General features: G+C 49.7%; 1 protein-coding gene across 2 annotated transcripts in view; it reads left to right on the top strand.

Moving 5' to 3' along the window:
• LOC140431000 (N-acetyl-beta-glucosaminyl-glycoprotein 4-beta-N-acetylgalactosaminyltransferase 1-like) overlaps positions 1-19,780 on the top strand; it is a 1,349,192-nt gene that overhangs the window by 941,617 nt on the left and 387,795 nt on the right. For both annotated transcript variants that reach the window (XM_072518891.1, XM_072518892.1), the window contains one exon: positions 652-718. In XM_072518891.1, coding sequence (XP_072374992.1) covers positions 652-718 — 67 coding nt within the window. The remainder of the gene's footprint in view (positions 1-651; positions 719-19,780) is intronic.

The following is a 19,780-nucleotide window of genomic DNA, read 5'->3' on the forward strand; positions in this document are numbered from 1 at the left end:
ATCAGAAGCATACATGATGCTAATGTATAATGATGCCAGATCACATGACTGAGAAGTATGCAAGGTCAGAGAGGGGGAAAGTTCCAACCTTGTGTAGCAGTCCAAATGTGCAAATACTTGCTATAAATAAAGAGTAATGACTTTGAGAAACCACAGACTTCCCATACTTTGGGGGAATAGAGAATCCCCAAAACCCCCATCTGGACAACAACCACACAAGATCATTATCCTCTGAACCCCTGTTAGAAAGTGCATGAATATTGGGTGAGAACAGAGTTGGGATAACCTGGAATTCTCCACAGGTTAATGGTGCAGCTAGCTTAAGGTGATACATGAGAAATGACCACTGGATGAGATAACAGAGGGTTTCTGCAGTTTATCTAATCCCAAGATGAGTCTGGGTGAAAGGGACAAAAGGGGAAACATTGTGTGAGAAAGATGTACATGCCAATTATCCACAGAGTAAAATTCAGTATTAAAGAACGATGAAAGTGTTTTGTTTATAAAAATAGAAGTTTCTTGACTTCTTCTGTAGAAAGACTTAATTTGCTACCATTAGTTGCATTAACATCTGGAATCCAACTTCATGATTGACACACTGAAGAATATCTCTAAGCAGCCACCTCTCACTGATTATTTGTTCTCTTTTAGTGGCGGCCATTTCTCCCTGGAGTGAAATTTGAAATTATCGATTCACCGCACATCTCTCTGTACACAGGTAAATCTATCCAATTCCTTTTTCCCAACGCCATTCCTTTTGCATGGAGTTCTTGGCATGTAGATTATGATGGGCAATAACATTACCAGTTAATAAGATTGGGCCCCACTTAAAGGCCCCCAGATCCTTCCCAGGATGCTTATTGGAACACAATTGTTATGTTTTTCTTCTTGGTACATAGCAAAATGCAATGGAAAAAAAAAGGATGACAGGTAACTATGTGAATGCTGTAAATTTCACAGGAAATGCTGGCAATGCACAATGGTACACCTGGATCAGAAAGAAAAAGAATATTCTGTGTGGTGCCCATCCTAATCAGAATGTTTTGCACATTTTCGGCATTTATTGTTTTCAGTGTAAGTACACAAAACCAAGTATGAAATCAGTGTTGTTTTCACTGAAAATTTGACCAGGTTCTCAGGGGCGGTTAGGCTGTTATTGGACTTCCAGCACAGGAGGTGAGTTGCAATAGTTATGGGTATTCAAAAATATAAGTAGCTGTAAATATATTTCCTCTCCCTAAGAATGCATTGAATGAGGTGAAGACTGAGCTCTTATTTATTCCATTGTAATAAACCACAATAGCTTTGCCATTCAAGATAACAGCAATCACACTCTGGGGATTGGTGGGGTTGGTCATATTTAACAGCCTTTTATAGACTAGTTCTTAAATATTAATACAGTGCACTTGAATCTGCTTTGCTCTATGTTGTGTATTCTTCACCCTCTCTGCTTGCTCTATGCATCTGTCACTGTCATTGTTTCTGCCTGCTCTGTGTTTCCAGTGACCACTCACCTCTGCCCACACTCTGCCATTGTCATCTGTTCAGTGAATCTATTACGCCGCAAGCTCTTATGCTGCTAACACCCTGCTTCTCCTCTACCTTGCCTGTCATACACCTCTGCCGATGATTTCTCTTTTGTTTTTGAAGGAGACTTGTCGCCAATATTTACTGGGACAGAATTTCAGAGCAGGGTGGACTGAAATTATGGCTGAGAAACCCAGAAGTCATGGAGTCATACAGTACAGAAGAGGCCCTTGGGTCCATCGAGTCTGCAGCGACAGGGGTGTGTCAGGAAAGCTGACAGATCATGGAAGCATGTTAACGAGGGGAAGTCATGGGTGGGGATTTGGTGATTGTGAACGGGAAGAGCCGGGGAGGCAGTTATATATGTTTCCTGGGAGTTCAGGGGTTAGTCTGTGGTGACGGGTCACATTGTGAAGGTCACATTGTAATGGGCTTACGGGATAAGTTGAGTCTGGAAGAAACTCTTGTGCTCCTCTTGACCGGTAATTCATCCAGCCCTTCTCTCCTCCTTTTACTTACTGAGTGTCCTGAGGCCCAGAAAGTCCATCCCATGCATGTTAAACATAGAAACCCTGTTAAAATGAAGACACGCAAATTCTTTAAACAAATTCAATGACCAACATTCCTTGTCCTTTCTCCATTAAAAATGGAAGTCGATGTGCTTGAGGCAGGTGTCTATTCTATCTGAAATTTTAACATTTTTACTTCTCACTTGTCCCAACTCCACCTATTTAGGCAGGCTAAATTTAACCACATTGCCTTTGAGAAAACTATTTGCCAAACCTTTCTTTGTGCATGTGCGTGTGTATATAAGCACTTTTAAAAGGAAGTCATTATTGCTTTCAGCCATGGTGGTTGCTATGAATTAATCAGGTGCTGCTAGGACTAATGTGATGCTCTTATTTCTCTTCTGCACGCTTTTGAGTGATTAAGAGGTCGTGTGTGCTGTCAGTACAGGGAGTGGAACAATTCACCATCTTCCACTGCATATCTTTTAAGTTTAATTAGTACGCAACAGTTTACTGAGTTGTTGTCTAGTACCTTTCTTCCCACTGCCAATTCTCCTGAAAAGAAAGTCATTAAAAATAGACAAAACATTAATAATTGCAATCATAAAATGATCAGCACATTTGGCCAATTTCCAACTTAAATCCTCTTCCCAGATGCATAAATGAGGCAATAAATCATGCCATTATTAACATGGGACTTAAAACTCTGAAAACAATTATTATTCCATCTGCATTCAAAAAAATCAGCCTGCTAGTTTCCCTGATTATTGTTTTTGAGGATCCTTTTTTTGTGTTTCTTTTTTAAATCTCAGCCTAATTTGAAGATAGATTTTCTGAACACTTTGAATTCAGTGGGGATTGGAAACACCTATAATGTTTGCAATACTCCGACTCATGATAAGATTTTTCAGTCTGTATGAAAATTCAGGAATATGGCATGCAGAGGAGGATAGCAAATGGAATGAAGACATTGGGTGGAAGGAGGAAATAGGTAGAGAGTATTAAAGGCTCGAGATAATGATAAGATTATTCAACATTTTGATAAGGCCTCTGTTAGAACAGACATTCACTTACCTTCTATGTGAAAGGGGAGATGGCTTTGTTCTTGCATTCTCATTGCAATCAGGTTCACAGGAGGAGGCAATGCACATATTAGGTGCAGTCTTCAGCCAGTTCTGTTGTGCCATCTTACTCTTTGTGAGAACAGAAAATCCTCGTGCATGAAGGTCATTGTGAAGTGCACCCTATTATAGGAAGGACATTGTTAAACTAGAAAGAGTGCAGAAGAGATTTACGAGGATGCTACCAGGACTTGATGGTCTGAGTTATAAGGAGAGGCTGGATAGGCTGGGTTTTTTTTCCCTGGAGCGTAGAAGGCTCAGGGGTGAATTTATGGAGGTCTATAAAATAATGAGGAGCATAGATAATGTAGGTAGTCAACATCTTTTCCCAAAGGTAGAGGAGTCTAGAATTAGAGGGCATAGGTTTAAGGTGACAGGGGAGAGATACAAAAGAGACCAGAGGGGAAATTTTTTCGCACAGGGTGGTGAACATCTGGAATGAGCTACGAGAGGCAGTGGTAGAGGCGGATACAATTTTTTCCTTTAAAAATGGTTAGACAGTTACATGGGCAGGGTGGGTATGGAGTGATATGGGCCAAATGCAGGCAAGTGGGACCAACTTAGTAACAGAAACTGGGCGGCACAGACAAGCTGGGCTGAAGGGCCTGTTTCCATGCTATAAACATCTATGACTCTAATAGCAATAAAATGCTTGTTTTACTCAGCGGTAGCTACTCCTGGAAGATGCTACTCTAGAATGCTGACAGCCTCATGGGATTTTGGCACGTTTATAATATGCTATCACAGTTCAGGTACAACAGCATAGTTCTTTCCTTTAGATCTGGCTGTAAATTAATAACTGACTCTGGGGTCTCAACCGCAAAAGGAATTTTTTACCCACCACTTCTCTTTCAAAATCTAAAACTTCTCCACTCATTTGCCAGTAGCTCCCTGCATAAACACACATGGGCTTTACATCCTGACTTGCATTGGCACAATTGACAAAACCATGCCTCAAGAAATCATCTTCGTACTGCTTTGTTCCCGAGTTAAGTTTCTTCTTTGTAGGCTGTTAACCAGAGGCCCTGGAGTCCTGTACAGAGCTGACACTAGCACTGCTCTGTTCTGCCCTGGACTCTCTGAGCAGCTCTCTCTAGCAGATTGAGTTGTGAGATCCTGGCCAATAGGTGCACTGTCGATTTGTGTCTCTGGCCATCTCTTACTTGTAAGAAAATGATCCATCTTCACAGTCCTCTTGCCTTGCTTGCCAGCAGCTAAAAAATGGAAGAAGCTCGCCTCTGTTATTTGGTGCCAAAAGCACCTACATACATAGCGGTTGATGTCAAGTGTACGTGCAGGGCGCGGGACCTGCTCACTGTTGCCGCTTCTGACTGCACACAACCTCATTTCCTTCTTACTTAAAAAGTGGCAGTGGCCACTATTCTCAATAGAAAATGTCGGTGGCAGCTATTGGACGCTTCTCCGACGATCAGGACCACTGTGGAAACGCTGCAACCGATCGCACCACGGCCGTCCCATCACCCAACCGCGATCCAATGAGGGTCGTGACCTGCACATTGAAAAATCCTTTGTTAGAATACTGTGTGCAATATTAGGCTCCATTCTATAGAAGGATGTTGAGGTTTTTAGGAAGGGTACAACACAGATTGTTGCCTGGAATCAGAAAATACAAATAAGGTGGGCTTTTGTTCATTGGAATATTTCTGATTACAGTGCAATATGTTTGAAGTGTTTAAAATGATGAAAGTTGTAGGGCAAAATAGATAGAAGCAAACTTTCCAGTAAAGTGATCTCGAATGAAAGATCATAGACACCAATTGAATATAAGATTTAGACCAGAGCACAAGAAAAAGTCCTGCACAAACAATTGTGAGGCTGCGGAATTCACTTCAAGGGATAGCGTTAAAGGAGAAAGGCAGGGAGTTGGGAAATTGGCTAACCTCCAAAGATGGCCGTGAAGATCGCAGGTCATAATTGACCCACACCTGCTCTTTCCTCCCTCTCTCTTTCTATCATCTTTCCTCCTCTTTCACCTGTAACATTCCCTTATATATCTAGATTTGTTTGTTAGGTCAACACACTGCCTGGAACAAAGTCCCGGGACCGTTGGAAAGGTAGGTCCTGGGGGTGCTGCTGGCAGGAGGGTAGGGGATACCTTGGGGGGTTGGGAAGGGGGATGATTTTGGCATTGCGGGGGGGGGGGGGGGGGGTAGGCCAGAGGAGAACTCCAATGTCCCCAAGGGGAGGACACCCCAACTCTGAGGGGGTCTGCAGAGTGAGGTGCCCCTGCCACCCCCGCACCCCTATTCCCACCCGAGATGGGGAAAATATTTCCCTGCCAGCCTAACAATTGAGACTGGGCGGGATAAGGCCCATATATGACCACCTAAGGTCCTTAATAGTGAAAGGACGGGATTTCCACCCGAGGCCTGCCCGCCCAAATGTGAAATTGCATCAGGCTTCCCAGAGGGATTCCCATCCATTCAATGTTTCTGCCTCAGGACCCGGCTTGGGGAGGGTGGGGGGGGTCATAAAATTCCACGCTGGAAACTGGCCAGAAATATTTTGATGTGATCAATCAGTGCTGGATTTGAAGATAGACTTTCAAAGTGAGAGGACCGATTGCCAGCCAATGACAGTACCAGATGTCATTTTAATCATTGTTAATATCAAAGATAAATTTGGAAACTTTGAGTATTTGCAGTCATTTCATAAAAAATACATTTATTTTCTCATGAAATGGAATATTAATTGCTAGCACTGTAATCAAATTAATTATAATAAAGGACCCAAATTTACTGAGCACCGTTCCTGCGCGAATCAGGGAGCAATGGGTGAATCATGCGAGAGCCCCAAATTGGGCTCTGTGCTGGGAACGGGCTGATCGTGAGTCACCCGGCATGATCCAAACGTGCCCGAAAGCGGACTTAGTTTTAAGTCTTTTGAATCGCGCCCACAGTATTCCTCTTGTATTGAAAATCTTCCCCTTGTATTCTGCATTATTCTTAAAGCATTTTAGGCAATTGGTGAGCTGGAACCTAAGGGCTGCAGAATAGACTTCCCAACGAGAATTCCACCTTATAGGATCCATAAACTGGAGGAAAAGGAACAACAGAAGGAGAAGCCTGATTAATCCCCAGACTACCTAAGCATTAATTATTCAGCAGCACCCTCACTTCCAGCACTTTCCAAGCTATTTCCCAGGAGCCTTGTTCCAGGGGTCTGCCATTTCCTAAAGCCGCAGTTCCTTTGCCATAACAGACTCAGAATCTTGCAACATGCAGGAGGCTGTCATGACACTCTCATACTTTGCTAATCTCAGTTCTATTCAACATCAAAGGGAAGGGCCAAGGTGGCTGCTGTGTGAAGTGGGATATTCATTATTCTCATGGCACCACTTTGTAGGCTCAGCAGTCCTGCAGAGGAGCACCACAATGAAGTAAACACGAAGACAGCAATATTCTGTGGTCTCAGTAGTAGGGAACATTGAGAAAGTCACCTCTATTGAGAGCCACAACAGCACAGCAACATCCATGGAGCCTGCTTCAGCTCAAATCCAAAGATTGTGGCGGGCCAGCATCCCACTGGGAATTGTTAGTATAAAAAGCTGGGCTGCATGGTAGCACAGTGGTTAGCACTGTTGCTTCACAGCGCCAGGGTCCCAGGTTCGATTCCCGGCTTGGGTCACTGTCTGTGCTGAGTCTGCAGGTTCTCCCTGTGCCTGCGTGGGTTTCCTCCGGGCGCTCCAGTTTCCCAAAAGACGTGCTTGTTAGGTGAATTGGATATTCTGAATTCTTCCTCTGTGTACTCGAACAGGCGCTGTGGCGACTAGGGGCTTTTCACAGTAACTTTATTGCAGTGTTAGTGTAAGCCTACTTGTGACACTAATGAAGATTATTATTATTATTATGATTGCCTTGCAGTTCCTTCAATATTTAAGTCTGCTCCTAGCGGCCATACAGACTACATCAATGTGCAGCACTTTAAACAAATAGGAATGTGTAAACACTCCTAGCGCCCAGCAGTCTTCAGCCCAACCCCCGGCTCTCCTACCCTCCATCACCACCTCCCTCCCAGCTGCACTCACTATTCCTCCCCATTCACTGACAGCGTGAAGGGCAGCTGGTGATGGTGGGGTGGGGGAGAGCGAGGGTTGGTGGGATCGTTGGAGCCGGGGGTGATGGGTTAGCGGGGATTGGGTTGGGGGGAATGGAGGTTGCGAGGTCAGGGTGACGGATTGGCGGGAGCTGAGGGTGACGTGGTCAGGGGGCTGGGGTTGGGGGACCTCAGAGTGGGTTGGGGGGAGCTGGTGGTGACGGGATGGGGGAGCTGGGGATGAAGGGATCTGGGGGCTGGTGTGGGGGGGGGAGCTCGGGTTGATGAGATTGGTGAAGCTGGTGGCGTCGGGGCTGGAGGTTGGCGGGGAACTCTGTGTGGGTTGGGGTTGGGGGTGCCGGTGGTGACGGGATGGGGAGAGCTGGAGGTGATGGGGTCAGGGGGCTGGGGTGGGGTGAGCTGTGGGTGATGGGATCATTGGAGCTGGGGGGTATGGGGTTGGAGGGAATGGGTGTGATGGGGTCGGGGGACGACAGGGAGCTGCTGGTGACGGGATGCGGGGAGTTAGGGTTGACAGGGTGGGGGAGCTCAGGGTGGGGTGGGGGAGCTGGGGGTGACTGGGGTGGGGGTATTTGGGGCGGGGAGGTAGGGGTGAAGGGCATGGGGGTGATGTGGTCGGGGAATGGGATGACGGGTGGGGGATGGAGGTGACAGGCTGGGGCGATGGTTGGGGGGAGCTCAGGGTGGCATGGTGGGAGTCAAGCTGGGGATGGGGGGACCATGAGCTGGGAGTGATGGGGTTGGGAAGAGAGACGGGGAAACCAATTCCAGCTGCAATTAACACTAACTCAGACAACTGATTTAAAACAATTTAAAAAAAACACTCTCCAAAAGCCTTTAACTCAGAGGCTGTCACTGAGCACGGGATTTGTCATCAGCTTGTGGTGTCAGAGGAGTGTGGCTTCACCTGGGATGAGCCAGGCAGCTAGGCCTCCCAACTCACCTCAGAGAAAGATCCACACTGCAGCCGGGAGAGCAAGTTCCTGTGGTGATGTGCATCACTGTAAATACATGTAAGCTAGCCAGACACTAGAGGGAGCACCAGAAACATCACACACATACACACTCAACCAATAGATAAGTTAGATAGGAGGCGACCAATGGACATTCACGATACACAAGGAGGTGACACGACCACAGGAGGGCATTACACCAACCCATATATAAAGGACACCACACACATGATCTGCCCTTTTGGCCAGTGGAGACAGTCAGTAAGGACAGGCACAGGGTTGATTCAATATTACACCCACCACGTGGAAAACAGCAGCTGGTTGGTCAGTCTGGGTAGCTATAATAGGATTAGCAGTAGTGTCGAACTCAAGTTATAAAAGTGTACATCGTGTAAATAAATGTGTTGACGTTATCTACACGTCGCGACCTTCCTTTGACAAATGCAACACAAGGAAGCCGCTTATGTTACAAAGGCAACATAACAAAACATGGTACCAGTAGTGAACTGTTTAAATCCAGATAGCCATACCTCAGCATACAGTAACAACCAGCAATACCCAGGCAAGATGTTCGAGCTCCTGGTTCCGCAGCAGCTCCAGTGCCACGGCGATCTCCGCGAAAACTGGCAGGTATTCCGGCAAACGTTTGAACTCTTCCTGGTGGCAGCCGAACTTAAAGACCTGGCCGATGATGAAAAAACAGAGCTTCTCTTCACCATCGCCGGTGCAAGAGCAGAAGATATCTTTTAAAAATTCAAGTTCTCCAAGGGGCAAAACAGGTGCGACTTCCAGGCAGTCCTGGACAAATTCGGCAAATACTGTGAGGAAAACACACTCCAATCGGCAAGAAAAGGTAAGCGAAGCACCAGTACTCAGCTCGAGGCCGAAATCCCGGACCAGAGAACGATTTGGGTCGAGGTCGGCGGCCATCTTGCTAAAGTGACTACACTAGCGCAGTTGCGCGAGAAGTGCGCAGAACCGGAAGGTTCGTTTGTGCATGCGCGAGACGCCGTGCATGCGCAATCAAGAAAATGGCCATCGATAAAGGAACAGCGATCTGCGCATGCGCAATCGCTTCCGATGTGCTACGTCACGCGCGTCATGACGTCAGAGGCGCCAGACCGCACCAATTTAAAGGGGAAACGTCACAAATCAAAGAAAAAATCTTTTAAAGCTGTAAAACAACCTTCCTTCACCTGGAATGACAGCACAATGCCTCAAATTGAACCAGGAAATGAATTGAACCTCCGAAGAACCCTGCAACAAGCAGTCAGCTACGCACAAACCGATGATTCCGACCTTGAATACCGACCTTTACATTTTCTCTGGACCTCGCGAGCCCAATGACAGCTCCATGGTACTAGACGACTACGACTCGGACGAACCTTTCACCTTGAGAGGCTACCCCAGTACCAAATCCGAACCGCAACTATACGTGTTGCACGTTGGCGACCCCCGCATTGAATCCGACTCAGATGTGGATTCATTCTTCGGATTTGGGGATCTTCAACCCAGCAGATGTGACGTCCCAACTCATCAGTACAGGATGATGCTGCAGCCTGAAATTAAGAGACAGAGAGCGGTACAAGCCCACAGAGAGCGGCCTGCTGCCACACAGAGCGTGGTCCACGACCCGCTCAGGATTCCCGACTCTACGAAAGAAGACATGCAAGACTCCACACCGCAGTCCTTGCATGCACAAGAAGTGACTCCAGTATCACAAGACTCCGCAGCGAGCTCGTGGACAGACTCCACAATGGCAGAAACGCATGACTCCGATGCGCAGTCCTTGCAGGAACAAGACCATGAGGGTCTAGCAACCTCCTCTGACCAACTAGCGGCAGACGATGCAAGTCTGCCATGCTCACGTAAACAGCAAGAAGACTATAACAGTCTACCACGTTCCACTGCACAGCAGGACGACCATGACGGTCTATCATGCTACAATGAAGGACAAAGCGATGATGACTGTTCAAGCCTAAATGAAGGACAACGGCAAGACAATGACAGTCCACCCACATTGTTTGCACCACCAGATGAAAACTCTGACAATTTACCCAACCCTAGTGAACAGCAAGCAGCTACTGAGGATCTACCCACGGTATGTGAGATGAGTGACGAGAACATCCCACTTCCCATGCAAGATGTACAAAGTGACAGACCTCAGCTAGTGTGTACAGAGGCACCCGACGATAACTGTGAGACCACTGGTGACTCCGGTGACACCACACTACTTCCACCCTCAATTGCTCGAACCTCTCCACTAGTCAATGCATTCCTGCATGTTCCGACTCCAGACGTGCAGCTTCAAGAACTCTCAGCTGACTCCAGTGAACCTGCGAAGACTCCGGACGGGGAGCACCAACAAAAAACAGACCAGACTACAGATGGGGAGCAACCAAATGCCGACTCTGATTCACGCAAGCCAGACTTTACTCTAGACAGGCAGTGCCGCAACCTCAGTGATGGCACGCTCAGGGTGAAAGCAGATGCCACAACGACAGGAGATGGATCACTTAACAATTACACTGGGTCAGCAATAACAAGCAGGGCCACAGTCCAAGAGGAATACACCAATTTTCACCACAGCTATGTCCACACATTTGTTCCACACCGACAGTGCGGCCAATGACAGCTCATGCTGGACAAACCCAGTATTCAAGCCTGCAGCAGCCAGCAGTCTATGCAGCATATTCTCAAACAGGCCAGCACTGCGGATTGCCCACTAATGGAATCAAGACCGAAGGAGGACTACCGCCAGCGCAATCTGCACTACAGACTGGATGCCTTAGTTACAGCCCAGGATTTGCTGCACCACAGCCTGGCCAGACAGCATATTCCTATCAGATGCAAGGTTCTAGTTTCACACCATCACCAGGTATTTATGCGAGCAGCAATTCTGCTTCCACTTCGACAAGCTTCAACGGTTCTCAGCAGGATCACCCTTCCAGCTCAGCATGTGGCCAGAACCAGTGTGTACAGTCTTATCCAACTTCAACATATGGCACATCCATGACCTCGAATGATACTGTTGATGGTACCTCTTCAATGTCAACGACCTATCAGCTACAAGATGCCTTCCGACAGCACCACCACAAACATAAAAAAAGAAAAAGAATCCAAATCAGACAGCGAAGTGATTTGACCACTTCTTGGTTCCTGTGGCTCGGAAACGTTGATGGCGTTCATAACCAAGAGAGACATTTGACCATGATGATTGATGGTTTATGGACTCACATGAATGATTTGGACTTATTGTTTAATCACCGTTCCCATGACTTGTATATGCCTTTCCTTATCTACCTGTTCTTTGTTCAGTTTTTCTTAAAGTGTACAGAAAATATGAACATATAAAAAAGGGAGGATGTGGTGATCTGCATCACTGTAAATACATGTAAGCTAGCCAGACACTAGAGGGAGCACCAGAAACATCACACACACACACTCAACCAATAGATAAGTTAGATAGGAGGCGACCAATGGACATTCACGATACGCAAGCAGGTGACACGACCACAGGGGGGCATTACACCAACCCATATACAAAGGACACCACACACATGATCTGCCCTTTTGGCCAGTGGAGACAGTCAGTAAGGACAGGCACAGGGTTTATTCAATATTACACCCACCACATGGAAAACAGCAGCTGGTTGGTCAGTCTGGGTAGCTATAATAGGATTAGCAGTAGTGTCGAACTCAAGTTATAAAAGTGTACATAGTGTAAATAAATGTGTTGAAGTTATCTACACGTCTGAACCTTCCTTTGACAAATGCAACACAAGGAAGCCGCTTATGTTACAAAGGCAACATAACAAAACAGTTCCCACTGCAGCCAACGAGAAATGTGAGGCGCATAGTCTTAAACACAGTCAATGGCATAAGCTTCCACTTCACTGCTGACCGCAGGATCCAGGCCAACGTCAGCAAACTATTGCGATGCTCGAAGCAATGTTCCAGTATCAGGATAGGTCAGGGGATGCCTTACAGCATGAGTGTCCTCTGAATTGTTGTGGGCTTTATAACTTTACCATCAGAAAAGGACTGGTGGTAATTGTCCTACCTGATTCCAGTCAGCTTGTTGACAGCACTGCTGATGCTGGAGGCCAGTCCATGTTCCAGAAGAAAAGGAAGTAGATTCAATGGAAACATGTGATGCGCACTTGAGAGACGGATCCATTCAGCACACCTTCACAAATGAACACAGCATTATTATTTGGAACTCTTAGACCCTTCAGTTATCTGCCTCTTGTTACAATCTTCTCAGTGATATTTTAACATCCATAATTACCACAGCGAACCACCACATCCTAATCTTGAGCCACACCAGCAGCACATTACTAGACCCCCCCCTTGTCACACAAAAAAATAAATAAAGGCTAAATAGTTTTAATATCAAATATTCCATTGAATTATTAACACTTTTTACAGAATACATAGCTTGTTTCGCTAAATATGCCTGTCCCTTGTGACCTTGTAATAATAATGATCTTTATTGTAACAAGTAGGCTTACATTAACACTGCAATGAAGTTACTGTGAAAAGCCCCAGTCGCCACATTCCAGCGCCTGTTCAGGTACATGGAGGGAGAATTCAGAATGTGCAATTCACCTAACAGCATGTTTTTCGGGACTTGTGGGATGAAACCGGAGCACCCGCAGGAAACCCATGCAGGTTCGGGGAGAACGTGCAGACTCCGCACAGACAGTGACCAAGCCAGGAATCAAACCTGGGACCCTGGAGCTGTGGAGCAAATGTGCTAACCACTGCGCTACCGTGCTGTTTCTCTATGGCCTCTGCTTACATTTCCACAAGCCAACTAAAGACTTTTGACTCTATAATGTTTAAGGCTATTGAAAAGTATTATGGTCATTCTTAAGATGGGCCCTTCTCTTTGGGCCCCCACATCCTGTGATGGACCTGCGATAGGTTATGTCATGAGCCCCTGAGTAACCTGATCCTGCAAGGATCAAAGCTTCTGCATGAAGTCAATTATGTGCTGTCCCACGCTACTCCCGTGAGGATTTGCAGCCTGTCGGCCACACACAATTGCTTCTCCACTGGTGCTGGCAATAGCAATCCTGTTTGCTGTGGAGATTGGCGGTTGAACAGACTTCAAATAAAAAGAGAGAGAGCCTTCAATCCCTGGGACCAAATTAAACAAATATTCTTGATTTCGTCTGAAATGATGCCTTGTACACTTTGAGCGTGATTTACTGGACTCGCCGTGTCTGACTTGGTGTCGTAACGAGGACGTTGAATAGAGTGAGAGGCCTCTCGCTGGACGAGGTCCAGATCAGCAAATTTAAATGAGCCATTGGTCTTATTCAAATAAGCATGTGCTGGATTCTCTGGGCTTACAGGAACTAACAGCCTCCCCAGCGTGGCCTCGATCAGGCACCATTTAATACTGGTCCACACAAACGTGGGCCAAGCATAACGGTATCTGGTGGCTCTCCCGGGCCATTAGAGACCCGGTCAGGGGCAGGACAGGGTGACACCTGTCTTGTTATGCTCTAGGCGTAGCATAAGCGGCTTCCTTGTGGTGCACTTGACAAAGGAAGGTTCAGACGTGGAGATAACTTCAACAGGTTTATTAAACTATTTACACTTCTCCTACTCGGTTTCGCCACTACGTTATTCCTTCTATAGCTACCCAGACTGACTAACCAGTCTGCGACAATCCACGTGGTAGGTGTAATATTGAATCATCCCTGTGCCTGTACTCACTGACTGTCTCCACTGGAAAGAGGAGATCATGTGTGTTGTGTCCTTTATATATGGGTTGGTATAATGCCCTCCTGTGGTCGTGTCACCTCTGTGTGTATCGTGAATGTCCATTGGTCGTGTCCTATCTAACTGTTCTACTGGTTGAGTGTCTGTGTGTCATGTCTCTGGTGCTCCCTCTAGTGTATAGCTAGCCTACATGTATTTACATTAACCCTTGTGTCTTTACAGTGATGCATATCACCACAACACCATGGCACTCCCTCTGGCAGCCATACACTTTAGCACTGCCAGCCTTGCACCTTGGCACTGCCAGGGACCATGCCCCAAAAAAGGAGGTTTGGGGTGTGCTGTTAAAGGTGGGGGGGGGGGTGCAGGATGCCAATGAAGGGGCCTCGTAAAGGTTGCAGTGTGAAAGGTGGGGGTCTTGAAAGGAGGGGGCCAAAAGGGGTGCTGGAGAGGCCTGAAAAGGGCACTCAACGACAACTTAGCGGAGTGTCTCCACTTGGAGGGCGTGGGTAATACCCATTTGTGTGGGGGGTAACATTGTCCGTGAATAGGGTTCCTGAGGCTACTTTAGAGATCAGGGCACCATTTCAAAATGGCGGCCCGATCTCTGAGGCGTCGTCTTGCCGCCGAGTTCAGCTCCCCATTGCTGAAAAAATTCAGTGTGCCCTAGACTAGGGAGAAACTAGCATAAGGCCCAAAAAATTATAACGCGATTTAACGTAAATGAAACAGAGTCCCATGTTGAGGGTGTTTAGCCGGGTGTTTTCCGGCATCTGCAGTGTCGAGAATGACCCCGTTATCGAACAGGACTCTGCTTCAATTTGGGTCTCAGCGAGGAATGCCCCTCCGAGGCCGCACTTAGTCCCATTTCCTGCACTAAGGAGCTCCACTCGTTTAAATGGCAGGGTGCCATTTGAAAATGACAGCCCAATCTCAACACCCCCACCATGGCCTCTGGACCCTCCACAATGCCCCAACTCACCTATAAGAGGGTCACCTTGCCCCCTCATAAGGGCAGGGCACTCCCGGGATCGATCCCTGGCATGAGCAAAATTACACCTGGGTGCCTTGGAATTACCAGACAGGCATCCTCGCAATACCCCTTCCAAGCTGGCAGTGCCACCTGAGTACCCTGGCAATACCGGGTGGCACACAGCTGGCACTGCTACCGTACCCAGGTGGCACTGCCAGGATGCACAGGTGGCATCGGGGATGCCAGGATATCACCCTGCCCAGAGCCAGATTACCCAGGGCCCCCGTTTGCCTGGGAGACCTCCCCAAGTGCCGGTATACCTGGTCCCTGTTTGTGGAGACCAGTGCTAACTGGTGCCTGCTCAGGCTCTCCGAGGCACGGGGGTTAGATCCCGCGCCTTGTGTTACTCTGGCGAGTGCATATTCAAATGTGCCTTATTGCACACTTGAATATTCAGGTTTGGGTCCGGCCATCGTGGGCAGGATCCAGATTGGCACGTCTCACGAGATCCCGTTAGAACTTGCGAGGCGTATTGAGCTTCGAGATTTACTGGCCATGGCGCACATCCGAGTCAGGTGCTGCGCGGCTGTTAGGTTTCACCTTAAGTGTGGGTGAATACGACAACTTTCGGTGGCGGCTATGGAGGAGTAAGTTGCACATTTGGTGGCTCCCGCTCTGGTCGGACTTTTGGGCCTATCCCCCGGACTTTTTTCCGGTTTTAAACGGCAAATTAGAAGGCTGAGGCAATTGGGCACCGTTTCCACGCATCAGTGTATGGAGAAAAGGACCAGAAGTGCACAAAAGGGCAAAAACAAGGGGCGGGATTCTCCGCAATCGGTGCGATGTCCGCCGACTGGCACCAAAAACGGCGCGAATCAGTCCGGCATCGCGCCGTCCCAAAGGTGCGGAATTCTCCGCATCTTGAGAGGCCGAGCCCTCACCTTGAGGGGCTAGGCCCGTGCCGGACTGATTTCCGCGCTGCCAGCTGGCGGGAAAGGCCTTTGGTGCCCCGCCAGCCGGCGCGGAAATGATTTTGCATTGCGTCGCATGCGCGGGGGCGCCAGCGGGCGCTCACGACATCCCCGCGCATGCGCAGTGGAGACCATGGCGAAGGCGGAAGGAAAAGAGTGCCCCCACGGAACAGGCCCGCCCGTGGATCGGTGGGCCCCGATCGTAGGCCAGGCCACCGTGGGGGCAACCCCCGGGGCAAGATCGCCCCGCGCCCCCCCCCCCCCAGGACCTCGGAGCCCGCCCGCGCCGCCTTGTCCCGCCAGTAAGAGAGGTGGTTTGATTCTCGCCGGCAGGACAGGCATTCCAGCAACGGGACTTCGGGCCATCGCGGGCCAGAGAATGGCCGGGGGGGGGGGGCCCGCCAACCGGCGCGGCGCGATTCCCACCCCCGCCGAATATCCGGTGCCGGAAAATTCGGCAACCGGCGGGGGCGGGATTCACGCCAGACCCCGGTGATTCTCCGACCCGGCGGGGGGTCGGAGAATCCCGCCCAAGAAGTCAGTCACGAGCTGCGTTGAAGCTGCAACGGGAGACAGTATGGCCGAGGGCCGGACCCCTGGGGTGGCGGCGCAGAGACCAACGGAACCAGTGATGCAGGCCATTCAGGATGGCTTTGCCAGGCAGAAGCGGGAATGCTTGGACCCGATTAAAGCATCAATTGATCGGCTAGAGAACAGACTGGACGCCCAGGACCGGGCGATTCAGAAGGTGGAGAAGACGCTGCTTGAACAAGAGGAGTATCAAACATCGGTGGAGCTGGAGGTGGGGATGCTTCGGGAACAGCAGAAAAGGCTCCTAGAGAAGGTGGAGGACCTTGAGAACCGGCCCCCCCGGCAGAACGTAAGAATCGTCGGGCTCCCGGAGGGAGCTGAGGGAGCAGACGCAGGGGCATACGTAGCGGGTGTGTTCGAGAAACTGCAGGGGGAGGGGGCATTCCCCTGACCGTTGGAGGCGGACAGGATGTGGTGAACATATTGCTACTGCAATTCACCACTGTATTGTATTTGTATTATGTTGATGCCCCTGTGGGCTCCGCCCCCTTGGGGGTGGTATATAAACCTGCAGCCTGTAACCGGCACTCAGTACAGAGCAGTCGCAGGCAGGCACAGATCTAGCTTATTAAAACCACTGTTCACTTCTAATCGTCTTGTGTGAATTGATGGTCGCATCAATTTAATAAGCTAAGATATCGCAATGGAAGCCGCCCTCAAACCTGATCGACTGGAACTCGACTCACAGGCAGCTGAAGCCAAAGGAATCTTCTCACATAGGCTCTGCTGCTTTGAGGCCTACCTCACCGCCTCCTCCTCGCCCACTGTCACCGAGGCACACAAACCGAGTCTCCTCCACGCCCGGGTGAGCCACAGAATTTCTATACTAATCGAGGATGCGACCACATATGCAGACGCGGTCGCGATCCTGAAAAGACATTGCGTGAGGCCGGTGAGCGAAGTATTCGCGCGACATCTCCTCACCACACGTCGTCAACGCCTCGGGAAATCGCTGGAGGTATTTCTACGTGACCTGAGGGTACTCATTCGGAACTGTAACTACAAGGACGTCACGGCCTCGCAGCACATGGAACTCGCCATACATGGAACCCGCCATCCGGGACACCGATGTGGCTGGTGTCCGGTCCAACTATGTCGCCTGCTCGAAAAGGGTGCCCTCGACCTAGAAGAGACGGTAAAACTATCCACCTCATTAGAGGTAGCCTTCCAGAGCCTCAATGCTTTCCCCTCCGACCACGCGATTTCCACGTGGGCGCCGGAGGCGCGACCATCACCCGACCCGAGGGTGTCCCAGGCCTGTGCCGCCCGGCTGGCTGCCCAATCCAGGCGGCCGTCTTTCTATTTCTGCGGTCAGAACCAGCACCCCAGGCAGCGACTGCGGCAAGAAACGACATTTTGCCAAAGTTTGCTTGGCCCGACCCAAAGTTCCAAACTCGCAGGCCTGACTCACAGATTCACAGGCCCACAGACCACGCAGCGTGGCTGCGTGTCTACCGGTACCGCCCCCTTCTGACGCGTCATCCGCCTCGTGCTATCCGTGGGGGCTGCCATTTTTAACCCCGCCCAACACGTGCGACTCATGTTGGCTGCCATCTTCAACACCGCTCAACACGTGCGACCGATGGGGGCCGCCATCTTGGCCACCATCTTCAACGTCGCCCGACACATGCGACCGACGGGGGCTGCCATCTTGCCCGCCATCTTGGGACCACCTCGCTACCACCGACCACGCCGGCTACCCGTAGCTCGGCGCTGTCACTCTTGACCAGTCACACCCCAAGCACCTCAAGAACACCATGATGACCGTCCGGGTCAACGGGCACGAAACGCCCTGTCTGTTTGACTCCGGGAGCACAAAGCTTCATCCATGCGGACACGGTAAGGCGCTGTTCCCTTCAGATTTCCCCCGCATCCCAAACAATCTCCCTTGCTTCCGGATCACATTCAGTGCAGATCCGGGGGTACTGTGTCGCGAACCTCGTGATACAGGGCGCCGAGTACGTCAATTTTAAACTCTGTCCTTCCCCAGCTCCTCTCTTGTTAGGACTGGATTTTCAGTGCAACCTCAGAAGCCTGACCCTGAAGTACGGCGGACCCCTACCCCCTCTCACCGTATGTAGCCTCGCGACCATAAAGACACCCCTCCCTCGCTCTTCGCGAACCTCACCTCTGACTGTAAACCCGTCACCACCAGGAGGAGGCGGTACAGTGCCCAAGACAGGACTTTTATCAAGTCGGAGGTTCAGCGGCTCTTGAGGGAGGGGATCATCGAGGCCAGTAATAGCCCCTGGAGAGCCCAAGTGGTGGTTGTCAGGACCGGGGAAAAGAACCGGATGGTTGTAGACTACAGCCAAACCATAAATCGGTACACGCAACTCGATGCGTACCCCCTTCCCTGCATAGCGGATATGGTTAATCAGATTGCACACCACCGGGTTTTCTCCACGGTAGATCTGAAGTCCGCATACCACCAGTTTCCGATCCGCCCGGAAGACCGCCACTACACTGCCTTTGAGGCAGACGGCCGTCTCTTCTACTTCCTCAGGGTCCCCTTCGGCGTCACCAATGGGGTCTCGGTCTTTCAAAGAACGATGGACCGAATGGTTGACCAGTACGGGCTGTGGGCCACGTTCCCGTACTTGGATAATGTCACCATCTGCGACCATGATCAGCAGGACCACGACGCTAACCTTCAGAAGTTCCTCCAAACCGCCCAATCCCTCAATCTCACCTACAACAAGGAGAAATCCGCACAACCCGACTAGCCATCCTCGGCTATGTGGTGGAAAAGGGAGTCCTAGGGCCCGACCCTGACCCCATGCGCCCCCTCCTGCAACTCCCCCTTCCCCTCTGCCCCAAGTCCTGAAAAGATGCCTCGGGTTCTTTTCCTATTATGCCCAGTGGGTCCCCAATTATGCGGACAAAGCCCACCCACTTAACAAAGCCACCATCTTCCCACTGACGACTGAGGCCCGTCTGGCCTTCAGCCGCATCAAGGCAGACATTACCACGGCCACGATGCACGTGGGGGATGGGTCCATCCCCTTCCAGGTGGAGAGCGACGTGTCAGATGGCGCCCTGGATGCTACGCTGAACCAGGCAGGCAGGCCCCGTGGCCTTCTTTTCCCGTACCTTCAATGCCTCCGAGATTCGACACTCCTCTGTCGAAAAGGAAGCTCAAGCCATTGTGGAAGCTGTGCGGCATTGGAGGCACTATTTGGCTGGTAGGAGGTTCACCCTCATCACCGACCCACAATCGGTAGCTCATATGTTCAACAACACACAGCGGGGCAAGATCAAGAATGATAAGATCTTGAGGTGGAGAATCTAAATCACCACCTATAATTACGATATTGTGTAT

This window comes from Scyliorhinus torazame, chromosome 10, assembly GCF_047496885.1.
Source record: "Scyliorhinus torazame isolate Kashiwa2021f chromosome 10, sScyTor2.1, whole genome shotgun sequence".
NCBI classification, from domain to species: Eukaryota; Metazoa; Chordata; class Chondrichthyes; order Carcharhiniformes; family Scyliorhinidae; genus Scyliorhinus; species Scyliorhinus torazame.